The sequence below is a fragment of the Xiphias gladius genome, chromosome 24 (genome assembly GCF_016859285.1).
Source record: "Xiphias gladius isolate SHS-SW01 ecotype Sanya breed wild chromosome 24, ASM1685928v1, whole genome shotgun sequence".
Taxonomy (NCBI): Eukaryota; Metazoa; Chordata; class Actinopteri; order Istiophoriformes; family Xiphiidae; genus Xiphias; species Xiphias gladius.
The window spans coordinates 17,538,669-17,554,538 of record NC_053423.1 but is presented as its reverse complement, the minus strand read 5'-3'; the positions used below and the strand labels follow the sequence as shown (position 1 = coordinate 17,554,538).

General features: G+C 41.2%; 1 protein-coding gene across 10 annotated transcripts in view; it reads right to left on the bottom strand.

Annotated features, from left to right (window-relative positions):
- rbms3 (RNA binding motif, single stranded interacting protein) overlaps window positions 1-15,870 on the bottom strand; it is a 271,775-nt gene that overhangs the window by 134,217 nt on the left and 121,688 nt on the right. For all 10 annotated transcript variants that reach the window (XM_040121928.1, XM_040121926.1, XM_040121936.1 and 7 more), the window contains one exon: window positions 2,209-2,267. In XM_040121928.1, coding sequence (XP_039977862.1) covers window positions 2,209-2,267 — 59 coding nt within the window. The remainder of the gene's footprint in view (window positions 1-2,208; window positions 2,268-15,870) is intronic.

Genomic DNA, 15,870 nt, shown 5'->3' with positions numbered 1-15,870 from the left:
AACTAAAACCTGCAAAGCCTGTGCTTTATGAAGTTATTTTCTCTGCATCTAATTACGTATTCTCTGAATAGCTGCATGTCATATGCAAAGATTTTTTTAATGTAACAAACAGCAATGTAAAAAATCATGGACTGAAATTTTCATGTGGCAGCTTGTCAGATTCAATTCAATTCAAAACCAAAAGCTTTTGAATTTAAAAAAAATGAAGGCGTGGAAAGAAAAAATGAAAGTGGAGAGTGGAAAATTTGGTCAATGAGTACAAGATAAGTAAGCCTCTTTGTTTTCTACAGGCTGACTGTCGATCTTTTGCTTTAGCTAGGCCTCTCTCAGAGACCTCTTCTCTATCCCATTTTTCTCACGTTGTTTTGGCAGCGCGCTCACTGAGGTGAACTAAACACAAATAAAACAATGGGGGAGGAAAGGAGAAGGAGAGGGAGACGAGATGGAGGAGAGGGACGCTCGCTGTGCGATGGTGGCACAGCAGTGATAAGCCACCGCTCTGACATTTAAACAAGTGTCAGGGTCGAGGGGTCATATGACTGGAAACAATGCGTGACTAGATCAGGGCGATGTGCTGATTTCGCTTTGTTGCCAGGAGCACAGACACACGCCAGCCCATCAGGCTTCAATACACCTGCTTGGCTCGTTTATGTTTTGATACGTGCTCACCTTTCAGGAGATACATATGGGGAGAGTTGTGGATTTGTAGCAGTAAATATTGTGTTTTTGTGTAGTTTCTCTTTTCCTCAAATTGTCTTTCAAACCCTAAAGAACTGTAATTTTCTCATCAAGGTTACACAGCCTCTCTCCTCACACTCTTTCGTTGTGCTCGTACACATCCACCCTCTGTTCACCTCCTCCTCTCTCACTGGGTACAGAGCAGGACCATCCTTTCCACTCATAAAAGGCTTCTGCTTATATTTGCTTCTTGGCATTTCAGCAGCGCTGCATTCCAGGAAGGTGACTTATGGGAAACACTGTCTCCCACACAACATAGTGCTAAGCTGAGCTGTTTTTGTGCTGTGCATAACTCAGGTCAGGTGGACACATAGAGGTATAACCTGTGATTGAGCACGGTCTATTTCTGCCGTAAGAGAAACTGAAAGAGGTTTGCCTCGCCTCCTTTTTTCCATTTCAATCTGCCTAACCTCCTCCAAATCTGCCTTTCTCCTCTTTAATCCACCCTGTACTGTGTCCTGTGACCTGTATAGACATCCTTCCTACTAACATGCATCCAGTCTTGTCTTTAATAGCCCGTAGGACTAACAAAAAAGGGGCTGTCAAGATAATCAGCTCTTCTTTTCTATCCTCTAAGAGGCAGAGGTTTTTCTTCCTCAACATTCTGACCCTGAGAATGCCTGGCAGGATAAACTCAGGTGTGGAGCAGGGTTAAGAAGGCAGCTTCACCTTGAAAGGCCACACTTCAGAGCCCGGGAAACCACAAAAAGCAATTAAAAGTATTGATGGAACTTCAATAGCTCTTAAACAGTGCTGCCAGGCACCTCGGGGCAAGTAGCACACCAATCTTTTTTTTCCTCATCTCTCCATCGCTCCGTTCACTCCCTCACTCTCCCTCTTTCACTTTCCCCTCACTGAACACTAGGTTGGTCTCGATCATCACAAACTGATTACACAAAAAAATAAAAAGTGTGTGGAATGTATTTATAGCCATGTGATGCAGGTGGCTGAAGTGAAAACAGAGCAAACACCCTGGGATGGTGACTGTGACAATGATAGTAATTAAAGTTTAACTAATCCCGACAAGTTTATTAGCCGTCTAATTGGTTGTGTATGTTCAAGCATGTAAATGTGGGTAGCGTGTGTTCTCAAGAAACAATTTTAAATGAGCAACTAATGTCATCGCTGCATGCGTGCACCATTTACTGTGCAGTCACTAATGGACCTTTTATAGAAACCCACTTCCCAAAAGATTGTCTTCTATATGACAAAACAGGAAATCGAAGAGGAGCTAGGGAGGGGATGAAGCAGTGGCTGCCTGCCTGCTTATCCCCTGAAGCAGGGCAGCACCATCCATAAGCAGGTGTTTTACCCAAAGCCTTCCTGCAGTGTTAAGCCAGCTCCTTGTTAAATTACTGATTTGCGGTGCATCAGCTTCCTTCGCTGATGTCTAAAAAGGACTTGGATTGCTCGTCCTGTGACAAGACACAGTCTAAGGAGTGATAGCTGGTGCACGAAAACATGACTTACCTTTGCACTGATTGGTGTTCTTATCCAGAATGGCCTTGGTTGACACTATTTTTCCATAGCTGTAAACACAGAGAAATGAAATTTAGTGTTTTTGACTCAGAATGACCCATAGGAACTTTGACTGGCGGGGCAGTTCACTCAAATTGCCGTCCCGTGGTTAAAGTACAAGTTTTATTTTCCATACTCGCTGCCATTTAGATGCAGCTAGCAGTTTACAAAGTAGCACAAATGTCAAAAGCCACTGGAAAGAGAAATCACTTGAGGTTAATAACATTACGTGTATGGCTGACTTCAAATGAATGTGCAGCCCTCTGACATTTGAAAGAGTCACTGAACATTTTCAAAAGGTCTAAAAGCCTACATGCACAGTGTACGGTCTTAAAAGTTAAATTGTTATATTAGTATACAGTAAAATATATTCAATTTTGATTAATTCTTTTCACACCTAAAAGTAAACAATGAACAGAAAATAGCCTTTCACATGTGAGTGCAAGGAATAGTGACATGACGTGTTTGATTTTTGTAACCCTTGGACAGAGCCAGTTTAGCTGCCCCCCCCCCCCCCCGTTTTCCTTTCTTTATGCTAAACTAAGCTAACTGCCTGCTGGCTCCAGCTCCAGTCCAGTCTTCTCATCTTACTCTTGGCAAGAAAGGAAATAAGCATATTTCTCAAAAAGTCAAACTATTCCTTTAACCCTGTAAGAATACTCATCTACCTCATTGCAGAAAAATTTGGTTAAAAGAGTCTGGTTAAAAAAAAAAAGAATCTATATATATATATATATATATATATATATATATATATATAACCTATTCATAAGAAGCATAAAATCTGTAAGATGCAGTGTATGGCCTTGTGAAACCCAGTACAACAACTGAAATTGCCAAAACTTCACAAAGTCCACTTTAATCATAAACTAACATGTTGTTTATGTGGCTCCCTGCTAAACTGAAAGGTATTACATTTCTTTATTCCACAGCTCTGTATGCACAGCAGGTTGCTATGAATTTTTGGAACTGAAGGACTGAACTTACTGGCTAACTGACAGTGAGTTATTCTATCTGCTTGTCTCAGCTGAAACTGCTACATGTTGCTTTGTGTGCAGGGCAAGCACTTTAAGTACAGTTTGCCTGTGTGGATATACTGTATATATTTGTATATGTGCGTACAGCTGCACTTTTGCTTGTACAATTAAACGTGTGTTGGTGATGTGTACATGCCTGAATTTAAATACATAAGTGAGAACAATTCACTGTGTGTTGAATGCACTTCACGATGAGTGAGTAAAGGAAATACAGCTAGGCTCTCTCTGTTTGGCCCACACACACACACTCACACACACATACATACAAAGACCAACCCACACACACACACACACACACATTCTTTGGAGAAGAAGCACTGGTGCATCTTGGCCCATATTTCACCAGCAGGAGATAATTGTGCCATTTCTCAACGAGTGGCGGAGACTCTATTTGCTGCATGCTGTGGTGGGGTCCGTGGTGGATATGAACTGATGAGCTCTGAGATGAAAACTACCAGCTCTCATAACACAAATACAGATACCGTATGAGTACACAAACACATAAATACTAATATGAACACAAAGACAGGACCTGCCAATCAGTGGATTGTCTCTCTTCAGCAAGTAAAAAGGCCATTTTAGTTATAGGGATCCATAATCTACTGCAACAGGACAATGTGCAATGTTTGATCACACTGAGACACTCTCAAGCTCAAGTACACAAGATGAACATGGAACAGCGAGTTTCATTTGATTAGAGAACATGCAGAGAAGGGTTAGAAACTGCAGTATCGCAGCATTTGTTGAGATACAAACTGCAGAGGAACTTACAAGTAAGAACTGGCGATATGGGTAAAATCGTGTATCACGGCACATGGGGTTTCATATCCATCTAGAGATATACATATAGATTTAGTATAATTTTTGAAATTCAACTGAGAAACCATTTCTTGATAAATAAAGCTAGATGGGAATTAGCATAAAGCAATACACAAACTCAAAAATTGTGATATATTAAAACAAATGCCTCAATATTAATATAAAACAGCAAGAAACCCATTGTTCCTGTATGCCTATCTGTTTATTTGCACACAGGTGTCTGCTCTGCTTCAGTACTTAAGTGAAAAAAATGTATGCTTTCAGTCTGGGAAGCAGTTAAAAAGCTCAGTGCTTCTGGCACAAAATGGGGGAAAGTTCTCATTAAAAACTTTGTTTGGACTCTGGGGGAGCAGAAGACAGTAGCTTTCCAATGCCAACTAATCACTTCTTGCCTCATTAAATGTTAAAGATGGCTCATCAATGCACCCTATCCATGGTCCAAATACACACCACAAAGACAATGCAGCGAGATGAAAAGACAAGGTGGAAGGAGCCAGCTTCGTGGTCATAATGGAGACACATTGGAGACGGATGGAGAATGTTCATATATTTGGTGTGTGTGTGTGTGTGTGTGTGTGGCTTCGGACAACCCTGCTGGCGGCTCCTTTGCCTCTCTGCCAGCCAGGCCTGGGGAGGCTTTGATGTGACAGAGGCAGTCCCTGTGAAGCGCAGGTTTAACACTGTGATGCTGTGGCCGGGATGCAGAGCCTGTCTCCACTAATCCTATTTCAATCACTCTTGCTGCCTCTTATCTCTGACTCCGCTGGCCCTTGGCCCTCCCCCCTCCTCACATACTTCTCCTCTCTGTTGCTCTCCTCTCCCCCTCTCCCTCTCTTAACGTCTCTCTACCATCCTTTCAATTTCTCTTTCCCGTAACTGTAACCTACACTTCTCTCCTTCTGTCTCTCTCTTTCTCCTCCCTCCTAATTGGAAACCCATGGCAATCATTCTGATGCAATATTGGATCAACCCTAAGAAGAGAAGATGCTAGAAATGAAACTGCCTATAAAAGATGGAGGCTTTATGAGCTATTTTAGGATGATGAAAATGTACAAATTGCGGTGGATATAAAACATATTCGTTTGACAGCTGTCTTGACACTTAAATGCGATAAAACTGAAGCTGAGCCGAAAGCTCGGCTACATTTTTAAGAGGGCAGCTGCATGTACGCGAGTGACATCCCGACACTGCATTTCTTTCTTTCGCCGCTCTCTTGCTGGATGAAATGATCCAGGCGTATACCATTTCTGTCATCAGGGCTGGGAAAGTGAAGTGGCTCTTTGCTGTATGAGGGCAGAGGGAGAGAGCTGGTCAGAACCACAACACGTCACTGTGGTGGTTCTGGTGCAAACGAAAGCAAAGCGCTGGAAAGGATGGACGGACCACCCACGTGTTATGCTCAGACCTTGCCCTCAGCCTTGGGGCACACTCTCCAGAGGTCTGTGAGTGTGTGAGTCATTACACAACACGGTAATGCCTGGAACAGTAGGTAGATGAAACCTGAACTAGGACTAAGACCGCTTTCTCCCATCTATACTCGCCGAAGGTCTTTGTATATATGGTATATTTGGTGAGGTGTGAGTGAATGTGTCTGTGCCTGAGCCTATGTGTGCGCAAATACACTGTATCTGTATATGACAGTCTATCTGTGCCTGCAGATGAAGACTGTAATATATTATATGCCATTTGAGTAAACTGGCTCCCACTCTTCGATTTAATAGAGAAAAGAAGATGGAAGAATGAAAGATATGCGGGAAGGGTTAGGCTTTACTATGTGCAGCTGTGAGACTGAATTGTATAAAAGAAAACTCTGCTTCAGGCCTGCTCAGCACCTTTGGACCACCTGTGCATGGCGATGGGGCCGGTGCAAAAGGCACACTATGGAGAACAATAACATGCATTTACCACCTCTTCTAGGCCTTTACGCAAAATTATTAGCAGAATGCAGATACTGCAGCTGAAAAAGAAAAGGTGCCGCACAGAGATTTCTACTCATGCAGGAGCAGGTGCAGCTGACACCCACAATCCAGATTCGCTACTTGCTCTGCTTAGCAAATATTACCCAGAGGGGTTTCATAAGCTTAAGAAGTACACTGTTTTATTTTTAAAAAAAAATTGTAATAGCTATATTGGTGCTCTTGTAAGTAGCATAAAGAAGCATTTGAATATTTATTTTAAATATACTTTTTCTACCAATTAGTTCAGGTAGTGACAACCTTCACACCAGTTTCCTATCAGCAAACAACTGTAACAAGTATCTGCTGAAACAGTAATAATACTTTTGTAGGATGAGTCAATCTCCCGTAAAGTCCTGTTGTTTAAGACATCAACTGTCTGTCTATCTCGGCAAGATAGACAGTATTATCTACATGGTTATAGATTATATCTTATTTTTCTTGTTGAAACAGGCATGGACAAGTCACTAATATTTGCTACTGAATGATAGGCTAACAAACTTCTGTGAATTGCTTATTAGCCTTTTCTTTCTTCTTACTATTAATTATCCACAGAATATTTTGTTTTTGTAAACAAAAAACTATTTGTACATATATTGAAAATTCCACCTATTCTAGTAACACTCAAGATAACTGACAACTTTCTAGGATGTGTTTCATTTTGTTAAGTCTTTGATGCTATTGCAAGAGACAGATGTCACTGTGGCAGACACAGAGAGGAGAGCGAGCAGAAAAAAAAGACGGAAAAGAAACATGACCTTCTTTATATCAAAGATTAAAAAGCAGAAACAGCCAAATATAAAGAGGATGATGGATAAAAAAGGAAAATCTCAGACAAAGAGAACGTATAAACATTCAGGCATTCACACACGAGTCACTAAAAAAAAGTGTATGCTGTGTACATTTTGTATGTGCCTTTATACATTATACACACACACACACACACACACACACACACACACACACACACACACACACATATATATATATATATATATATATATATATACATACACACACATTATATATATATATATATATACATATACACACATACACACACACATATACATACATACATACATACATACATACACACACACACACACACACACACACACACACACACAAACACACATATATACATATGTACATATATATACAGATAGACACATATATACATACATATATATATATACATACACAGACATACATATATATATATATATGTGTGTGTGTTTGTGTGTGTGTCTTTGTGCACACAGACACTCAAGAATACATATATTGGGAATCATCTTGCAGTATTTCGTGGCAGTTGCCCATGACTGTTGACCCCTGTCTTACAGCAGCTAACATATCCCATAACCCACGGTTCTCTGTGGCTCAGACAGAGGTTAGGCCTCCTGTACACCAGGCATCTTTTTGGATACAAATATTATACAGATATTTTTGTGTAATGTAGTTACTGCTGCAGTTGCTATGTGACTACTGAAAATGTTTGGATGCAGCTAAACTTAAGCTTCAGATATATCTATATATATATTTTTATTTCTAATGTTTTGCACTGTGAGTACGTAAGACACACTGAACTGATAGTAGTGTCAGGAACATACAAAAGCAAAACTGATGTGAGATTTTCCAATGTCCAACTGAAAGTATCGAATGTATTTTACTCTAACTGTTTACTGACATCTTTCAAAATTTCAAATCTCAAGCCCAGGTCTTTTTTTCGTGGAGTCTGTGGAACGGTTTTATTGATCCAGAATTTTTAATGTATTTGCTTCTGGGAAGCTGAAATTGAACAAAGCTTTTTATGATCAGTAACCAGCCAACTGACGCACAGTTTGTACTGAAAAAATTTAAGAAAGAACTTAAAGGGAAATTCCCAGAGGAAAGAACATTATGACAGAAGGAAGTGGGAAGGGAAAAATGTAGAAAGAGGACCCAAGCTTCATAAATAAGAAACATTTTCGGAGACAGGTACAGTAAGAAGGCTGGTGGCTAAAATAAGAAAGCTGATGAAAATAAAGGACTTTTACAAAGAAAAAGATAAAAGGAGGAAACTATGAAAGATACAGAAAAGACAGAGAAAGACAGAGAGACATGAAAAGAAAAATGAATACAATGACATACAGAGATACAGTGAGAGAAACAGAGCAGGGCAAAACTGTCCTGATGAACACCTGACAGGGAGTGGGGCAGCTGTTCAGTCCACCACCACTGAGTTCATACCAGTGACTCCCTGTCATGACCCCTGTGCCTCTGAGCTGGCAGTTTGTTGGTGATGGCATTTATCTACGTCCCAGCGCGGAACAGTGTGGAGACTATGACACATTTTAGCCAAGCGACTCCAACCCTCTCCTTTTTTGTCTTAAGCAAAAAACATGTTTGTTGGATCAAATCTAAAGGTTGCCTGGCTTGGTTGATCGAATTACTATATGTACTTATTTATTATTATTTACTCTAGTATTTACTTACTTGCTTCACTAGAGATGTATATTATACTTTTCCAGTATACTATTGTTAAATGATAATCGTGTCTTCATTCAAAAAGTATCACGGTGCAGATAATCAAAATATTGTGTTGGCAAGGATGAACAGTAATAAATTAAAAACCTTCAACAAATTGGATAATTCCTTTTTGGGCTTTAGCACCTTTGTCTCTTTCTTGGCAGAATTTCATCACGTTTTTTTTAATTTTTTTTTTTAGGTGCTGGAATTCCCCCGTGTTTTGTCGGTAGGTTTGCGGTTTTCTGGCAAATGTTTACTTTCAAACCTTAAATGTCTCTAAATGTAGGAAACATCTTGGAACAGGAAGATAACCCAGACATAAGTGGTGGTTTTTTTTCTTTTCTTTTTTCTTCTACTTCAACAAATGTCACATTCTTGGGATAAAAAAAAAAACATACTGGCAACACTGCAAGACATCTAGTACATTTGGGTATAATAAATATTATCTGGTAGACAAAAAAACAACACCATCAACATGCAGCTTTTAGTCCATTCATTTCTGACAGAATTGAATTACCGCAGTACGTTGGCCCGTGAGTCATCAGACTAGTCTGCTGAAGTTGGCCATGGCCACAAACTCTGTGGTCGTTAGCTGTCATCAACTACTCTGATATTAATTTTTCCTCGTTTCCCTACTGATGTGATTTCTTCTCACGAACATTCATTTTACCTGGCAAGTGTGAAATGGATGACAAGTTGATTAGAACCCTTCACACTTTCCCACCTGCCTACATAATAGGAATAGATTAAAGCTGCAAGCAGCAACGTGACCACTGGGCTCCAGTTAGGCAATTTAAGAAGGAAAAGAAGGTGATTTAAAGGTTTCAGCATGTTTTCACAATTTATTGTTAGAGAGTTAAATTTGAAGGAATTCATCTTTGCATTATGGAATTTTCAACAAAAGAAAGTTAAAAAAAAAAAAAAAAAGGTTTGATTGCTATTGAGCCTCCATCAGGGAAATTGTTCATACAATTTAGTCTGTATCAGTTTGGATGAGACTGGATCAAACTGCTAAGTCTGGTTTATGTGCATTCCATTTAATGAATTCCATTTATGTCTTGCTGTGTTATGAAAAGTCAATTACTCTCTTTTTTTAGTATTACATTTATACAAAAGTGCCAAACTTATACATTCATTTCAAGAAAATTGTATTAATTAAACACACATCCTCTACATGAACTTCTGTACAAATGTATTTTCACATAGATCCAGCATATATTGGCTTTTAAAAATGAAAACAATGCAGTACAACAATTTCGGTGAAATTAGAAATTCTGTTTTTGTTTTACTCTGGTATAAACCCAGCAGTAAACAGCGCTCCACACAAAAGTGACTTAGTGTGTTCTTAAATGCTGTGAAACTGTTTTCAAATGCAGCATTGTGATTAAATGCCAACATATCTACTGGAACCCAAGGTCTGCTCTTTTTCCTATAAAAAGTTGATATTAATAACCCGTGGGTGAAGAGGACAACCACCTTTGGAGATCAACAACTTTGGACTTAGAGGTTATATATAAATGGCTAAATTGTCATTTTTTATTTAGATTTTTACACTTTCGTTTTTATACAGATTAAACAAACAAGATATAACGTGTTAACGAGGTTTAGAGGTAGGTGGATTATTTTTACCTTTGGACAAGCCAGGCTAGATGCTTCCCAGCGTTTCCAGTTTTTATACTATGCTAAGCTAACCAGCTGCTAGCTGAAAATTCACACAGTTTTGACAGTCAACTCTAGGGGATCAAGTCGGTGCTGTGTCCTGGGGAAGATTTGAAATTCTGTGCTCCATTCGATTGACTCTGACACCCATCTGGGCTCTAACCAGCACACTGAGGATGTATTTGCTACAGGATGTACAGGTCGAGAAAGTTGAGAGGATAAAATGGCTGAAAGACGGTTGCAGGAACAATGTTCACCACAAAGACACAATGCCCAAAAACTTGCTTCAGACTCAGCCTGGAGAAGTAAACTATAGGGTGGTTAACCGAGTGTGCATCAAGAAAAGACAAGAACAACAGTAAGTGACAGCTGGAAGCATCAGCCTGTTGTTCTGAGTGTAGCTAGTTACAGTCTCTCGCTTTCTCATGCACACACACTGGTCTTCGTCAGAGCCAGCCTTGCAGAATAGCCCCTGGTTGTTTGGAATTGTCCAACCTGTCAGACTTACATGCCATGCACTGCTGTCTGACACGCACAAATGAACACATCCCATCTGTACTGGTGCTGCTTTGGCTTTCTAGATACCGCCTCAAATGAAAGGGAAAGTCAGTAGAGGGAAATGGAGAAAGAAGAGAAGAGAGGAAGGAGGGAAGGATAGAGAGTTAAAGCCAGAGAGTCCAGAGATCTTGGGTTTTGTCCCTCACGTCAATCAGTCTTTTTGTACCAGAGACTCTGCTGCCGCTTCTGTTGGAGCTTAAAAACTGTCCAGAGCTGTACAGCTGGAGTCAGATAAAATGCAAAGCACAGTGGGGGGCGGGGAGGGTGGGGTGGGGTGGGGTGGGCACAAAAGACTGTTGCCTCCATGTTATGATGACGACTGGATTGGTTGCTATGGTTATTTATATGCCATTACTTCCTGGAGGCAAACTGAGGTGAAATGCATCTAAGTATCCAGAAAAACTTGGCTGTTTTTAAAACACTGTGTATTTTGTGTTAATTTATGTCTTAAATTCATAAGAAATAAGAGTCTTGTAAAAACGCTATTCAAGAAAATCATTGTTAGAGCATTAACTGTCAACTTCAGTTTAAAAGTGGAAGATAGGCTCTTTCCAGCCTCTAAATAGGCAAACTGTCTACATGTCATGTATATAGTAATGGGGGGATAAATAATTCAAAAAACCAGCCTTAGGGCAAATCAGCTTCTCCGCTTGCCCTCACTCTAAAATCAATGTTTGGGGAGGAAAAAGGTGTTGCATTTGAGTTTGTTTAGCCTGGCCAGTGAAATAACCATTTCTCCTATGCTGGAGTGGGGAAGTGGAGAGATTAACATGATGAGGAGATGTGACAGAGCAGATATGGGAGAAGAGAGAAAGGGAAGGGAGAGGAAATATGGAGAGAGAGTGTGACATGATAACAGAGGGAAAGAAGGAGGGAGAAAAGAGGAGGAGAGGAGAGTGAAATTAGAAGGTGGTATATGAAACAGAGAGAGGTGTTCACACATAGAAAAAGTACATATGGATGGTTCTGGTTCCATGAATAACAAATGCTTCTACTCAGCGTGAAGCTGTAGGAGTAGTTTAGTTTGGGTATTCCTGTGGCTGTCTCACTCCTATTCAGAGTTTAAGCACCACTATCTCTTTTTATGCCCTGAGTGACACACAACTTGACCCTGCTGATAGACTAGAGTACGGACTGTTAGGGGGTGGGAGGGAGTAGAAGGGGAGTTCCAGAAAGACAGGTGGAGAGATAGATGAGGCAAAAGAGACACACAGGATTCAGAGGGGGAAAAAAAGCAACCAACAGCGTGTATTAAAACTCGACCGATACTGGATCTTTGCGACCAACACCAATATTGGTAATTTAAAAATCTGATAAAGATATATTGGCTGATATTCCTTTTTTAAATAAACATATAATGTAAAGAAACATTTTTGATAAGGATTTCTAACTGGTTATTAAAGAGCAACTTAACACCAGGCTGAAGAGCAATGTTTGACTGACCTCTGATTGAGAGTTTCTGGGTATGTTCAGAGGTGTGCTCTGTTGCACCTGTAACCACACCCAACATTGATATCCCAGCGTACCGACACACTCTGGAGTGCACTTCTACATCACTGCAGCAAGGTGATAAGTTCAACCAGTGAAGGTCAGGAGAAAAAAAGGGGAAAAAGATTTTCAGGGTTGTTAAGTTGCTCTTAAATGATCTGTGACTAACATACTGTTTGTTTTTCAAGATTTTTTAGTTGAAAATTTGTCAGTAACAACACTAATAGCAACCTAATAATAGCAAACTTCAAATAGTAAACTTTAGTTTTAGTTGTGATGCAAATTCTTGTTACTTATTTGCTTACATATATATTGAAATCAGCAGATAATATTTGTCAATGTATCTGTCTGGTTCTATTGCAATTGTGCTGGTGGGAGGGTTGATTGGATATTTTGGACTTTGAGGCTAGACTGGAGTGCCTTTGCTCACACTGCTTCTCCCCTCTGTCAATTTTTTGAAACAGAGCCACGGGACAGGCCGGCTCTGATAGCTAGACAGCTAATGTCAACAGTAGACCTCGGAGAGTCATTAGGGATAATGTGGCGCTGCTGAGTGCCCGCGCCTGTACTCCATAAAAAGAGGTGGTCCCCTGGTCACCCCCCCCCCCCTCTTCCCCTCAATTTCTCTACTTAGCATACCTCGTGGCTCTCTCCCTCCTCTCCTCTCCTCACCCGTCATTCTCCAGCTCCCCCTCCACCATTCCCTCAGCACACACGGGAAAGGTTATTTGGACAATTGGTGGTGATTAGCTCTTGATTTGGCTCACTCTGTTCAGGCTGTGGCATGGAGGAGAAAGCCAGTGCAAGTGAGGGCGCAGCTGTAGTTCAGCCACGCCTGAAATTGGGTGAGGAGAACTAGGAGAAGGAGGGGAAGGGAGGAATCAGATGTGAAGGAGGTAGGGTTGAAGAGCAAGAAGACGAGGAGTGGGGAGTTTGGGGTTTAGGGACCTCTAGGGTCCTTTTCTTTCTTGGCAGTTTGAGTTATGGATTCAGGCTGCTGGCAGAGAAAATGTGAACTGTTTGTTCCTGTTATTCCAGGTGTGGGCCCTCGTAAAGAAAAAAAAATATCTCTCTTTCTTGCTTTCAACCTTTTGTCCGACAACCTGTTTCCATTCTCTCTATACCTCTCCTGGGTGGTGGATTGCACACAAGAAAAATGTGGGTGCTGCCTAATACTTGACTAGTAAAACGAGTTTTAAAGTCTGCTTTGCCCTGAAGTGTTTGGGGGCTGTATTGGGTTTGTTGGCAGGGTTGGATGTTCTGGCTGCATCGATCTTTGGGTTGGACGAGGTTGGTGGTGGGCTTAGGGTTGGCTCAATGCCTCAACCTGGCTGGTTAGGCCAAGTAAGTTTTCTCACAGTAACGGCTGTTCTATCCATCCCTCCCATCCATCTCTACGTCCATCCTTCCACTCATACAGCCAGCCAGGCAAGTAGGACGGCCTCTCACTATCTGGGTGTTGAGCCAACAAATCCCCACTCCACTCCCTTGGCCTCTTCTCTACACCCATATATCAGGCTGACGGCTGCAGAGAACCCGACATCCAGCCAGCTAAACAAAACAGAGATTAAGCACCCACCTGAATCCATTTAATTACTCGTTCAACAGCTCTCGGCATGGAACTCCAACTGCTGTGAGAACTTTGGTGTTCTTCAGTCTTTACTTGCTCCCAGCAACCACAGGGAGGTTGAAGGAGGTGGTTGGTCGCAAAGAAATCTTGGCCTTGGTAACTTAAATAATTGCATACTCAACTAATTTTAACTGCATGTTCGTGTCTCTACAATTTAAGGCTTGGTTACCAGGGTGTGTAAGGCAGGGGTGGAAGCCAGCTGAACCAGTCTGTATTAAAAAACTTCACATCTGTAGAAATCTGTAGATACAGATTTTCTACACTGACAAGTATAATCAGCATTTGAAAGTCAGCATCACCAAACAGAACAATTAAAATTGGTATTAACACCATTGCAATAGTGTAACTATTTAGAGCAAACATAACATCCTGCGTTTAATGGGCTAAACCACAATTAACACACTAGTGTAGCACATGGCTCTTTACTGCATTATATGAGATATGTAATATAATTTTGCAATACTGTTGCGTGTTTACAGTATTGTCTTAAATGGTAGGGAATTATCTTTTAAATCAGTAAACACTAAATTACATATTGAGGAAATAATATAGAATTAACATTGACCAAAATGAGAGGTTAGCAAACATATTTGATTTCTTCTGTATTTCTGTATTTTAAGCAAGAACTGTGAATTTTGGGAGGTTGGGAGGCCTCGATGAGGCTTACTGAATGTGTGAGGAGTTCACAGGGACGGGCTTACAGCCACAGTAGAAGGCATTTATTTTTTTTGGCATCTCTCAGGCAATGTGCAACATCCACCAATCAGCAGCTACAACATGGCCTGTTGTCAAGAATGCATCAGTTTGGTGGCAGCATGTTCATTTTTGAGATATTGGTGAACCAGGGCAGCAAGAGCTGCCTTTCAATGTGCGTGACACAACAAACCCAGGCCCAAGAATCAGCTTTTACTTATCTCATTGCCATTACTCACGAGAATCTCTGTAAGAGTACACGTGCGCTCAAATAAACACACACAGACATGCACATGCGTGTGCGCACACACACACACACACACACACACACACACACACACACACACACACACACACACACACACACACACACACACACACAGACAGACACAGACACAGACTCAGACACAGACACAGACACACACCCAATAAGCCTTGAGAGAGCAGACTGAGTGACTGCAACTCCCCTAGTTCTCATTTTCCTAAAGCTACAGTGCCACATTTAGTGAGCGTTTATGTTTAACACAGACTCTCCCTGGGAGAGCTGACGATGTGAGGGCCAGGAGAGGAGGTGTTGGGGGCTGGGGGGAGACTGGGAATCTGGGAAAAAAAACCTGAGGGGGACCCAGGGTGCTGCAGACTGTAGAACAGTCGCATGACCTTTTCTAGAATGCTGTCACCCGCCAGCCGCTGAAACATGGTCTGGCTAATTAAAATTTCAGTGGCATTGGATTTTCACTGGCACAGCACACCTCGGGCAACCTTGGGGGCTCTTAGGCAGGCGATACGCGCAGAGGGAAGGATGGAAGATATAAGAAAAAAGAGAGAGAGAAGAGCCGTGGAAACAGCTGAACAAGGGGACAGCCACTAGAGGACAGCACGACAGATCCAAGCAATAACAGACAAAGTCAGTAGTTTTCCATAACACACAGGAGAAAAGCTATATATTGGAATGCAAATCTACACTCACAAACTTGCACACACTCTGGGATTTTACATAAGCCCAGACATAGTTTGCCCTTCCAAATTGTTATGCTCAAAATATTCAAGATCATATGGAATTAGAAATGAAATTGAAACTGTCCAACTCTGTACAACTGAGTGAATGCTAGAGCCAAGCGAGAGCTACAGTATGCAATGTCAAGTGAGTGCTTTTCCGAATGTTATCGGGCCGCCTCTCGGGCTAATAGAATTTGGATGGGTCAGTATCAAGAATAAATGCATGACTTATGACATGGCGACCGGGAGCATTACCAAATATACT